Source organism: Prosopis cineraria, unplaced genomic scaffold, assembly GCF_029017545.1.
Source record: "Prosopis cineraria cultivar Desert tree isolate PC_DT_omini unplaced genomic scaffold, ASM2901754v1 PC13, whole genome shotgun sequence".
Classification (NCBI taxonomy): Eukaryota; Viridiplantae; Streptophyta; class Magnoliopsida; order Fabales; family Fabaceae; genus Prosopis; species Prosopis cineraria.
The window spans coordinates 312,848-326,161 of NW_026555344.1; the positions used below are offsets into that span (position 1 = coordinate 312,848).

The 13,314-nt window shown below is 34.2% G+C and overlaps 1 protein-coding gene across 2 annotated transcripts; it reads left to right on the top strand.

Annotated features, from left to right (window-relative positions):
• The first annotated feature begins 1,256 nt into the window (after positions 1 to 1,256).
• On the top strand, positions 1,257 to 8,725 carry LOC129291539 (SPX domain-containing membrane protein At4g22990-like). 2 transcript variants are annotated; one of them, XM_054928954.1, is made up of 12 exons: positions 1,257 to 1,410; positions 2,163 to 2,266; positions 2,375 to 2,442; positions 3,090 to 3,210; positions 3,925 to 4,236; positions 4,398 to 4,511; positions 4,607 to 5,067; positions 5,647 to 5,948; positions 6,426 to 6,583; positions 7,204 to 7,394; positions 7,513 to 7,646; positions 8,304 to 8,725. In XM_054928954.1, exons 3-12 carry the CDS (start codon positions 2,390 to 2,392, stop codon positions 8,540 to 8,542), a joined length of 2,085 nt encoding a protein of 694 aa, XP_054784929.1. In that variant the 5' UTR covers positions 1,257 to 1,410; positions 2,163 to 2,266; positions 2,375 to 2,389; the 3' UTR covers positions 8,543 to 8,725. The 2 variants fall into 2 exon arrangements, with proteins under 2 accessions (XP_054784929.1, XP_054784928.1); XM_054928953.1 differs by having other exon boundaries at positions 5,647 to 5,947; positions 6,419 to 6,583.
• The last annotated feature ends 4,589 nt before the right edge of the window (positions 8,726 to 13,314 follow it).

Sequence of the window (13,314 nt, forward strand, 5' to 3'; positions counted from 1 at the left end):
CTAGACAAACCAAGGTCGCCACTTCCCAAAAAGGTTTAGTGTTTCCATAAAGAAATGATGAAGGTGTTTACCATGACATTGTTATCATTAGAAATAAAATTATGGTTTTTGGATATGGGTGTGTGTGTGTGTGTGTGGCCTTTTCTCGTTTTAAAAGCCAAGGAACTGTTAATCTGACCTCTACATCACTTATTTTGCTCTCAAGTTTGTGATGTGAAGAATTAGTGATCCTTACTATGTCGCTCATCCATAAACACAAATGCGTATATTATGATCTCTTCCAAAGTGAGTCAAACAAAAAAATGTCTCCATCATTGCAATTCACAGCAAATTGGCTATTTCTTTGTTTGTATTCAAAATTTCAAATCAACGGATACCCGCCACTCATATATCACTTCTTCATGCTAATATTTATCAGAATGTCTAACCCCCTGTGTGGTTCAAAATTATAAGATATTTTTAGGGAGATACTATATTTGCAAATATAAGACATTTTTAAAATTTTTTTAATGAATATTTAAAATTAATGGGATTTTCATACTTACTCACTATGTTTCATTATGTTTATTTTTTAGAAAAATGTTTTATATTACATGTCTTTTCTGAATTTCAAAAGATTAAGTGGGATTTCTCAGCGTGGAATTTGATAGCTAAGATATTATAAATTATAAATATAAAATTTATAATAAAACATAGTTTTCATAAATTATAAATAATATAATTCATTCAGATCCAATTACAAAGGAAGAAAGTGTTTAACTTTTTTCTTGGTCTAAAGCATCCACGTAAGTATTTTTTTTACATCTCATTCTATTATTTCTTTTAGTTTCTTTAACTATATTATATGATTATTGTGAGATATATATAAATATATATTTGCATGATCCAATTCTTGAGTGAGAGTTTAGTTGCCAAGCGAACTCAAGGCATTAATTCAGATTCAAAATTATAATAGAGGCATCTAGTATTTACATATTGCCTATTATCAACAAGGTTTTCATGTTTATCATTTGAACCAACTTTTATCAGTTTGCATGAATCAATTCTAATCTGATAGTAATAATTATGCGCGACATTATGAGGACTCAAGTTTATTGAAAATGGTGACTGTACAAAGACAGAGCATAACGGCAGGGAATTGTCCGGAGGGACGGGGGTGCGCGCGCGGCAACTTACGAAGCCATCCGTGCATCACGTGCCAGTTGCCCTTTTATATACCCTCCTTGCGCCTTGTTCTTCCGCTTCCACCACTCTCACTCCTCTTCTCCTCTCATTAAAACATTGAGACCAATGCCATTATTCACCTTTAATTAGTTTCTCATGCCATGCCACCACTCTTCTCTTTTCTTCTCTGCATCTTCATCAGCTCTGATGCTCTTCCTGCTTCACAAACATCACCAATCAACACCCGTATAGCCCTCTTCTTTCAATCTCATTCTCTGTCTTATATATTGTAGAGAATCCCCTTTTCATTTGTATCTATATATTGCATTTACTACAAAACCGGTATTTGCTTCTGGATTTGCTCTTGCTATTCTAGTGGTTTCTGTATTGCTCTCTCTCCCCCCTCGCCCTGATTTCTCGATTTGCCTTGTCCTTTCATGGCGTTGAGCTAGTCTGTGAAGAGTTTGAGTTTCTTTTTTTGGAGCTAGAGTTGTTTAAGTTCTTATGTTTGGAAGTTCATGCCGTCGTCTTGAGAATGTTGAAAAAAATCATGTTTTATAAATATACACGGGGACGATGAGCTTGAACTCTCTGCAACTTCCACCACCCTATTATATGTTTCTTACTCACGATGATGACTATATCATTTGTTCGTGGACATAAGCGATTTGGCTGTAAGTTTTACGTGACATTATGACTGCCGTTTTGGGAATGTATTAAACATAGACGCGTACGTGTTTTACACGCTTCGTACCAATTACTTCTTTGCTTTTTCTCCATCCTGAATAAGCGAAACATGGCAGGTTTCGAGGAAAATAAAACATTACTCTACAAAAATAAAGACTTGGTAGTATATGTGTTCTTCAGCGGTCTTCTTTTCGTTTCTCATTTTTCAGCTCGTTGTTGTCATTTTTTGGCACCAAAAACTAGATAAAAAATACAGTGCTTTTTGTTCATTGTTACAGATATCCTAACTGAGATCAATCTTCTGGTTTCAGCTGTAATCCATGATATTGTTGCGTTGAAAATCTTCGTTCCTTTTCTGGCCAGCCGATTGAAGCATTGACTTCAAAGAAGAGTAAACGGCCATCGTTACCTGCAGGTTTGTCGTTCTGTTTTAACAAACATGTAAAGCTTCATTAATAGTTTGAGGTAGTTGTCGGTAACTTTTCTGCAAACCTCTTCCCTTTCTTTTTTCACTTTGATACAGAGCATCTTTCGGAATATGGTTGCCTTCGGGAAGAAGCTGAGGGAATCACAAATTCAAGAATGGAAGGGGTATACATATAAGACAAGCAATTAGAATACCCTGAATAGTGTGTATTATTTTTCTACTTCATTCCATGGCTCCAGGAGTTTAAACATATTGACGGCATTCCTTATCCCAATAAGTTTCATTTTCTTCTCTTTTGCTAGGAAGACCACATGCTGAGTTCATGAGAACTGTCATGTCAATTTACACTCTCTTGGTCTTGCTTTTAAAATGTCAACGTGGTCCTTCTAGGGTTGTCAACTTGACTGGATTCATTGTCAAAAATTTTCAATGCGATAAGAATATTGGCTTGAAAACATACTATCAATTACTTTTGTCTGAGAGATTCTTATCTTTTAGCCAGTGACTTTTGGAACGAATAAACTCGTAATTCTTCTAACATCAGTTTGGTCCAGATTAACAGAATTTATTGGTGATATATATATTCGAAAATACCGACTTGTCTGAACCCTTAAAAGAAGGATTACGCATAGAATTGGTGCCACTATTGATTTTTCTATATTTTATAAATATATGAAACTCTTGATCTTAATGACCTTTATTTCTTTGTAGCGTGTTGTTGTTTTTACAGTTTGTCTATTGTTAATATAGTAGCAGTTTTTATACCAAGCTGAAAATTATTTTCTAATAAGATGCTTCCAACTATTTTCAGACATTATATCAACTATAAGTTGATGAAGAAGAAAGTCAATGGATACGTGGAGCAAATTGAGGCTGGGGCACAAAATCGCCATCATGTTCTGAGAGACTTCTCAAGGATGCTAGACACTCAGGCAACTATTCTGGGTTAACAGCACTCTCATTTGCAGGACTAGTGTGTGGAAAACTGGAAATAGATCTTAGCTTAGAGAAAACACAATAATCAATCTCTATTGTTTCATTAAGTTTTGCTTTTAGTCATTGTAATTTTTGTCAATATTTTCGATATCTATAATTTTAGTAAGATTAAGTGAAGTTTGTTGTTCAGGTCTTAGAGTTTTAGTGTTTTCAATCTGAGGGACTGAAAATATTGGGGAAAAAACTACAAGAATTAAGAGCAAAATCCGATAACATTATAGAAACCAATGATTGTGTTTTCCCTGTGTAGAATTTGAGGTGCACAGTCATTATTCTCATCACAAAGTAGATGCTTTTTTTTTTTGGCCTTTTTTTGGTAATTGTCAGTTTGTCACAAAAGACATAAGATGAACTTCAGGTGATTCTTCACTGCACATTGGCTACTTATGGTGATGTAGAGTAAGCAAGCATGCCATTTCTTGTTATCATTCTTATATAACATGGAAAATAATGCAATATATCCATTAATATATGCTGTACCTATTCTGATATCACTAAACTCCACCGTGATTCTATAATAAGCCAGGGAAGAGACAGTGTTTTTATGATGGGTCAAGGAAAGCTTATCAAAACCAAAGTGTGTTCTTCAAAATTCCCTTTTCAGAATAACAACTAATTTTGAGTCATCTTTCGTTGTTCTTAAATTTCAGATAGAAGAAATAGTTCTATTTCTGCTTGAACAACAGGGCCTACTTGCGCATAGGCTGTCTGATATTGCACAGCAGCATCACGCTCTTCTACAGCCGCAAAATAATTTGAACACATATCACCTCCAAGAATTGTACAGAGAGGTTGGACGGGATCTTTTAAAGCTTCTCTTCTTCGTGGAAATGAATGCTATCGGCTTGAGAAAGATCTTAAAAAAATTTGATAAGCGGTTTGGCTATAAATTCACTGACTATTATGTCAAGACACGTGCAAATCATCCTTACTCTCAACTACGACAGGTTTTCAGGCATGTGGTAATGATCTTAACTCTTAAAATATATATTTTCTAAGTTTAATTCAGTGTGGTTAATGTTGTTCCATTTTCTCCACTCCATTTTGTGTCAAAATAAGTGAAAAAGAACCTTTATTTTTTTCCTTTTGCTTCACTTTCATTCATGTAATAGCTTCTCTGCAGGGTATGGGGGCTGTAGTTGGAGTCTTATCCCACAATCTTGCAGACCTTCGGGACTTACAACAATGTCAAGGACGCTACATATCAATATATGATCAGCCTTCTTATTCTCACCCGGTTTTCTCTCATGTCTATTACATGCATTTTATTGTTAACTATGAAATACTGAAGAATCTATCCTTTGAATCATAACATCCTTTTGAATTCTGTAGGATCCTGTTCTTGATTCTATAAAAGTGGCTGTAGAAAGATTATCAAACTCAACAACTTTCCTTCAGTTTTTGGGAAGACATGCTTTTATCATGCAAGAGGAGCTACCATCACCATATGAAGAACATGTGGAAGATGAGAGTCAAAGATATCACTTCATGTCGCTGCTTCTAAACTTGGTGAACACATTTTTGTATATGGTCAACACATACATAATTGTCCCTACAGCAGACAACTACTCATTGAGCCTTGGAGCTGCAGCAACCGTCTGTGGTATTGTCATTGGGTCAATGGCTATGGCACAGATGTTTTCTTCTGTTTATTTCAGTGCGTGGTCTAACAGATCATATCGGAGACCACTCTTGATAAGTAGCATTGTTCTTCTATTGGGAAACATCTTGTATGCATTGGCTTATGATCTTAATTCAATATCAGTTCTTCTGATTGGACGTCTTTTCTGTGGGTAAGCTATTTTCTATCACTAAATATTTCAAAACCTGCAATGTATAAAATTTCCTTGAAGCATTGGGCAGTTGAGATTCTGTTTTGTTTTGTTTTTGTTTTTGTTTTTTGTTTTTTTTGTTTTTTTATCATTGCTTAACCATGGCGTAGACTTAAAAAATTCATTCCTCTAGTTCACCTTAAAATTATTCTCTTCAATAACAAAGTAGTTCTTTGAAGCAAGACCCCTTGTATATTTGAAATTAATATTATGAGTATGAGCAGAATCGTTTCCATCTATGCTTATGCGACCTTTGTAGCTAAATCCTAGATCGGAAGCACAGACGCACAGTGCATAGCAAGCAGACTCTCTTGATTAATAGGCTCTAAAATGCACCTAGCTAAACGCGGGAAGCAGTTCTTCATTTAAACAGATTTCTCTTACCACAATATATCGTTTTGAAAACGGCAAGGTTCTTGATTTTGGACCCATGCATTTGTAGCAAAATAAATGTAGATGCATATTATAGGTTTTTGAACATGACTTGATAAAAATTTTTGGTCTCAGCATATCAATGTGGTTAACATATTGACATCTCAGGTTAGGTTCTGCAAGAGCTGTTAACAGGCGCTATATCAGTGATTGTGTACCATCGAAACTTAGGATGCCGGCATCTGCAGGTTTTGTTAGTGCAAGTGCTCTAGGAATGGCATGTGGTCCAGCTCTTGCCTCTTTATTACAGACTAATTTTAGCGTTTACAAGTTCACAATGAACGAAGAGACTCTACCTGGATGGGTTATGGCTCTTGCATGGCTTGTCTATCTACTGTGGTTGTGGATTTGTTTCAGGGAACCTCCTCACCATGAGAAAGGCAACCTTGAGCCATATCAAGCAAATACTGGTATTTCAGTTTCTTTGTTATATTCTTCGTTGTTATTTCGAAATCAATGCAGTGTGCAAAACGGATATCTTAAAGTATCATTTTGGTGAAATTTCTGAAGTGCTGTTGTTTGTATGAAAAATGAAGTGCTTGTATTATTTAAGAAAATCAATTAAGAAAAATAATTCTGTTATGTGAGATATATACTTCAGGAAACTTCAGCAATAGAAAGATTCAGGGGATCCTCATTTGTGTAACTGTTATGTTTGCTAGCTTCATGTTGATACTTGACAATCTTATCATTTTGGTCATTTTTTGCCCCTGCATGATCGGTTACATTGGAAAATATGCAGCTATTTCTGAGTATTGAAAGGTTGATCTTGCCAGCGGCCAACATTAGTTAAATACATCAATGAAAGTGCTCGTGTTTTATATTATTTTATCTTTCATTATTCATGAAATGGTTCTACGCTATTCTTTCTATTGGCCCGGTTCCAGTAGTACATGTTGCAGTTGATACACAGCCATTAATAACGAATTCAGAAATTACGGAGCAAGATGAAGTCAGAGAAGAAGAAGATGGTGATAATTCTGAAGTCCAGAAACCCGTCACTTCTATTGTGGCGGCGTATAGGTTACTCACACCATCAGTTAAGGTGAGGAGCCAATGATGACCTCCGTTGCCATGAAATAACTTCTATCGTGTCATTCTTACATATGCTTTTTAATTTATTTTACTAGGCCTAATCACTAAGCATGACAGTGTTTTTTTTTTTTTTAAGGAAATCCTAATAGATTCTACTTTCGTATTTGCTTATTGTAAAGTTGCTTAAAATTATCACGACTCCTTTCATCTTGAAATAGAGTCTGCATTTGACTTTTATATGCCCTAAGAATTCTATAGTATGGTTCGCTTGTACATGATGTCCTTCCAGCTACGACTTTAAAATAGATTGCTTAGACTTAATGCTCATAAATCATAGTTAAAATTCCAAGTATTCCACAAAGAAGTGTGAACCAATTATTCAAGCAGATAAAATGCAAATTAAACGAGCTTGGGTTCTAGTACATGCCTCTTTCAGTGACGTATACACTCCAGTAACTTGTCCAGATATGTCTAAATCGTTCTGGTGATAGAAGAAAATTTAATTATAATGTGTCTTTTCACTTGTATTCTTCCACTTTTTATCTTGTTCCCAAATGTTGTTCATCTCAGCTATATCAAAATGAACTCAGACAATTTGTCTTTTTCCCCAACTGTGAAATTTATTATCAGGTTCAACTATTTGTCTATTTTATGCTCAAATATGCAATGGAGATAGTACTAGCTGAATCAAGCGTTATCACGGGTTACTACTTCCTTTGGTCAACCAGCAGTGTTGCCATTTTCCTTGCATGCCTTGGTCTTACTGTACTTCCCGTAAATATAGTTGTTGGAAGCTACATCAGCAATATATTTGAAGAAAGGTGACCCTTCAGTTGTCATAGTGTTCTGTAACGATGCATTTGAAGGCTGCTATCTCAATCTGAAGAATCTTCCCTCCTTTCTTTAATTTTTCCTTTTCTGGTTGGCTTTTACTTGCAGGCAAGTTCTACTGGCATCAGAAATTATGGTTTGCATTGGACTGCTCCTAAGCTTCCATATTTTCATCCCTTACTCAGTGCTGCAATATGTTGGCTCAGCCCTTGTTACGTTTGTATCTGCTGAAGTTCTTGAAGGTAATTCGCTTTCATTCCATGCGACCAAAACGTTTGTAGTTTAGAAAGAACTAAAGTCACACGTAAATTGACTGAAAGTTTGCCTCATCAGATTCTGATTGCCCCTGCTTGGACTATTGGTGACTGATTTTGTTTTATTCCTTTCCAAATCTGATTATAGGCAAGTACAAAATCCATATGAATTGTGTGACTGCCTTAAAATTCAGGGCGGAGCTTTCATTTCCCATTATAAATGTTCTTGATGCATTTGTTTGCCACCTTTTGGTCCTGATTGCGAAGTATGGAAATTGAGTCCTGCAAATCAAGATATTCCACGTTCACTTTTGTGAATATGAATAATGCATGCGAAAAGAGATTAAGAGAAAATATATGATGATAGATATGGATCCCACAAAATCACATTCTATGGTGGCATGTATATATATGTCAATGTAGATTATCCGATTTCAAACTGAGATTGAACTTGAGGATATTTTTTACCTTAATGAGCTAGCTCTTGGATATAATTATCCAAAAGGTCACATCATATTCTTTGTTAGATAACAAGCTGGTTGGGATGACATGACATTTATGTTACGTCACATCTCATGCCTGCTTCAGAAGTTGAAATTTGTGCCTTGAACGTGGCTTATATCCTTTTAACATGATCAAGTTCAGGAGTGAACCTCACACTTCTATCAAGGATGATGTCATCGAGGCTTTCGAGGGGAACATTCAACGGTGGATTGCTATCAACCGAAGCTGGAACTCTAGCCCGAGTAGTTGCAGATGCAACAATAACAATGTCAGGGTATTTGGGTGAGAGCAATCTCTTGAACGCAACCTTACTTCCAGCTCTCCTCATCTGCAGCTCATCCATTGTTGCAACCTGCTACACCTACAACTCAATGTACTAGTTAGTCTGTAGACTTTTCTCTGGTTCCCTCCCCACAATAGGGGCTGTGTATGCGCGTATAAACTTGTATTTAATCAGTAGAAAAAAGACCTGCATTAGCCAGTTTCCTCTGTAGAGATGTGAATATTAGGTGGCCTGGCAACCTGAAGTTTTGATGTTTCGGACAAAATGGTTCATTCTCAGACAGGCCTCTTTTCCTCGTTTCTTGTGCCGTTTTAATCCCAAAAAATGCAACCCCTTAATGTCAAAATTCAAAAGAAACATGATCCAGAACTTGTCATAAGAACCTCCGAGGGCCAACAGGAACAGAACATGCCACGTTGTCAACACAGGTAAAGTCAGAAAATTGACCTAAAAGATCCAAACAGTATCAAATGTTTGTCATAAACAACAATATCAAATGTTAGATCCATTACTCAGTCGCTAATAATGTACTTTTTATGTTGAAAACTTTGATGAACTTCATAGGGAAGAAGAGGCAAACAGACTGCTTGGATAAATCATGAATAACAATTTTGTCATGGAACCTAGGAAAAAAAATGGACAAATTGTACTAAGTTTCAATTCCAATATGACCAATAAGTTATAATGAAAGGAGTTAATCCTTCACCACATAGTGAATCAAGATTTAAATTTATGTCAATATTAGGCATATGTTTGGATAAAAAAAACTTATTAAGTATCTAGTTTTTTCCTCTCACTTCAACTCGCAAAACATAATCAAAAACTTCCTCTTATCTCATTGTTAATTTTCTTAACAAAAAATGCTCACACGGAATTAAATAAATCCATCTATAATTAATGTAATAAAATATTTTCGTAATTCCATATATACACTTTTTTATTATTTATAGGTATCATTCTATTGAAAATAATTTGATTTGAGGCACAATCGAGTAATAAATATAAGCACCACTTTCAATGAGAATTCAAACCTCATGTGTGCATTTTTTGTCTAATAGACTAATGGTGTTAGGAAAGAAGAACTTTCTAATTATATTTTTTAAAATAAAAGATTGAAAATAAATTTAATAAAAAGGAATAGATTGAGAGACTTAAATGGAACAATTTAAGATAATTATAAGAAATTTTTAAATACTGAAGAGTAAGCATAGAAGAATAAACAATATAAAATATAAACATTTAAGAAATTAATATGCAAGTTCTATTTATAAAGTATTTTATAAAAGTAAAAAAGTTATCTTCATTATAAAGTGCTAAACAAAAAATAAAATATTTTTTCAATTTTATTCTTTAACTTGAGTGAACATTTACAGAAATAACAAGAAACCACATAAATGTAGAGAAGATCATTAAAACGAATTATATATTTTGCCTATCTAAGTCTAAAATTTGCTTATTTAGTGTGCAAGAATCCAATGCCACAAAAAATTATGAAACTTATTGTTGGATTGGGGGCATAGCAGAAGAATAAAATTTTAAATAAACCCTCAACCACAATTGCAAACTGATCGAACTCATTTAAATCAAGGTGGATAGAAGAGTTACCTTTTTATTTAGAACTTCTCACGCGTTATTTTTTAAAAATTGGATCTTAGGAGCTAACTCCCTCTATTAATATCCACAAGAATAAATCTCTAACTTGAATGGCGTGCTAGAGCTTGAAACGTCCGTCCATTTTCTTAAATGTCGAACGTTACTTTTCTCTAAGGTGTTTTCATGGCTTTCACTATGTTTTGCTGTTAAAACTTTTTTTTTTAACACTCAAAAACTAATGAAGCATGTCGCCATTCTATAACATACATAGATTAGGGTTTTTGACTTTCTCTTAAAGAGCCAATGAAAATTTAGATTAAATTTATCTTATAAATAAAATATATAATATCATATTTAATTTAAATTTATCTTATAAATTCAAATTATTGAACTCATATGATATTCTATCATATCATGTTAGTTATTAAATTTAATCTATTATATAAAATTAAATTTAAAACTAACATAATATATAAGATATACATATTATATAAATATGTATGTACACGAACATATATATATATATATATATATATTTCGAATATATATATATATATTGAATTTTATATATCATATATATATATATATTAGTATATATACACACACATGAATATATAAATAATTATATTTTATATTTTATATTTTATAATATTTAAATACACACACACACACAATTCATTCACCTTAGATAAAGCATTAAATTTCTGGACACATTTTAAATTCAATAAACTTGAACATTTTAACTCGAGTTGGGCCGTCTTTGCATATGACTCCGTAGGGCCCATAGGAAGTTGGTAGTAGGTTAATTACCCTACTAACACAAGTCACAAGTGACCTCTAGCAAGGCATTGCAACTATCCAATTCATATAGAATCAATGATCGATATAACCTATCACATAACTGTGTCACATCCCTTTTGTAATATGATATTTTGGTCAAGCGTGAAATATGAAATTGTTATTTTCCTTTGCCTGACCATTACTTTTTAAATTTTTGAGCAGACTAACCATAATAATATAAAAAAAATCCTTTTCATTGTAATATGGCCATACATTTTTTCAATCTTATTCATCAAGGGCCCAATAATATCTCTCAATTAACATGAGGGACAAATTCCATTTAACCACTCATATTTCTCTACATGAATATACTAAACTTAATAAAAGTCTTTATAATTACCTGGTCAAAGTAACTTTTGACTAGACCAAAGTTTAGTGGTCATCATGTAAGAATCCATGACAATTTCATGTCAAAAGGTTTAATGATATTGTTACATATGAAATAAGCTTATGACTAGTACTATACAGCTTTTTCATAGCAGGTTGGTCTAGCAACTTGAACCCTTTCAAGTGCCTATGCCTTTAATTTATATATCTATAATTAATTAAAATTATACTAATCTTGTTTTATCTATGATCTCTCATAAATGACTGATCAGGGACATTTAAGATAATTACTATAGTTTGTCTAAGGATACATTTATCATAATAAACATATAATTAATATGATAATAAAAAAGAAATTCATTAAATAAAAATGTTTATAATATAATGATTAGTTTTAAGATGCAATTTCCAACTCTTATTTCTATCATAGTCTCATGAGAGCTCAATTCCATCCTTCTTGCTTATAAAAATTTTATCTCACTTTTATCACCATATTAGACAATTTTTTTTATATCACTTTCACTTTTTCTTTTCACTTTTACTTTTATCAAGAACTCTTCTCTTAGACTAAGTGGGTGTGACACAAATGATAGTGATTTAGGCCCTTAAGGATTAGTTCAGAGTATAATTCTTAAAAATACGCACCCCTTACATAAAGCTAAAATTCCTCGAGGTAATAGTCTCCTAGTTGCTGGCAGCGGGGATACATTTGGGGGAAAGACAACCCTTTCCTTATATCTTTTTTTTTTTTTTTTGAGCAAAAGAGTCCATATTATTAATCACCAAAAAAGAGTATTACACACACTAAAACACTTGTAAGCCAAAACAAACAATAAAGTCAGATCAAACAAATAACCTACCCAACCCAAGATTTAAAGAATTAACCAATACCAACACGCACCAATCCACATAAAGCCAAATCACAATCATCATGCCTTAAACCATAAAGATCCTTCGACAGAGACAGCAACAGAGAGGGTGGTGGCTCTAAAAGCCATCCTTCCGATACCACACCCCTCATAACCAAAGCTGCCAAACAATCTGCAGCATTATTACCCTTACATTTCACCAAGGATAGATCACAGTCATTAAAGGATCTCCAAAGCAAAAGGCATTTCTGCATAATATCAACGCAACCCCACTCACACCCTTTAATCTCTTGATTCACCATTCCATTGAATAAAACTTGGCAATCTGTTTCAAAAATCAATCCTGTTCCAGCAAACTTATCCCTTACTTCCAAAGCTTTCCACAATCCCATACATTTAGCCATAAATGGTGACTCAGCAGTAACAAAACATCCTAAACCACTAACAAAATTTCCATTCCCATCCCTCACAATCACCCCAACAGAAGCACGATTATTACTGTAACAAAATGCATCATCAAAATTAATTTTCAACTTACCAATAGCAGGTGCCAACCAGATGTCAGAGATCAGTATCTGCTGTCTAGACTTCGACATTGGCTTTATCAAATTTGCATCCTTAAAATCACGAACCAGTCGGATTGCTTTTGCTAGATAGTCCACAGCATCAACATCCCTCCCCTCCACCACAAAACAAGTTCCACAGATTCAACTTGCACTTTACAAATCTCACGCTTTGGGTCCGAGGCACATTTGTGTTTGAATAATGCCTCTCTTGTTGCCAAAGCATTATTTATAGCCCTCCACATAAACTGATTCACCTTAGGAGGACATTTAATTTTCCAAACTTCATTCCAGAATTTATTTGAAGCTTTATAAGATCCGCTAGGTACAGCTTGCTTCTGTTTTTCCTCATACTCCCCAGCGGCCTTGTACCCCAATTTGACAGTGAATATACCATCCCTGCTCTTCATCCATACCAACCTAGCATCCCCTTCTACCACTGGCAACCTCACTTTCAAAATCAACTCCTTATCTATGTCAATGAGTAAACCAGGAATCATTCCAAAGTCCCACCTCCCCTCATTAATGATGTCACACACTTTCAAACTCCTCATTTCTTCATTTACAGCACGCCTCTGTAATGAAAAATCAACCCCTTCAGGTAACCATCTCCCCTCAAACAAACTCACCTTATCCCCCTTATTAATCCTCCAGCAAAGATCTCTTAACAAGAGATC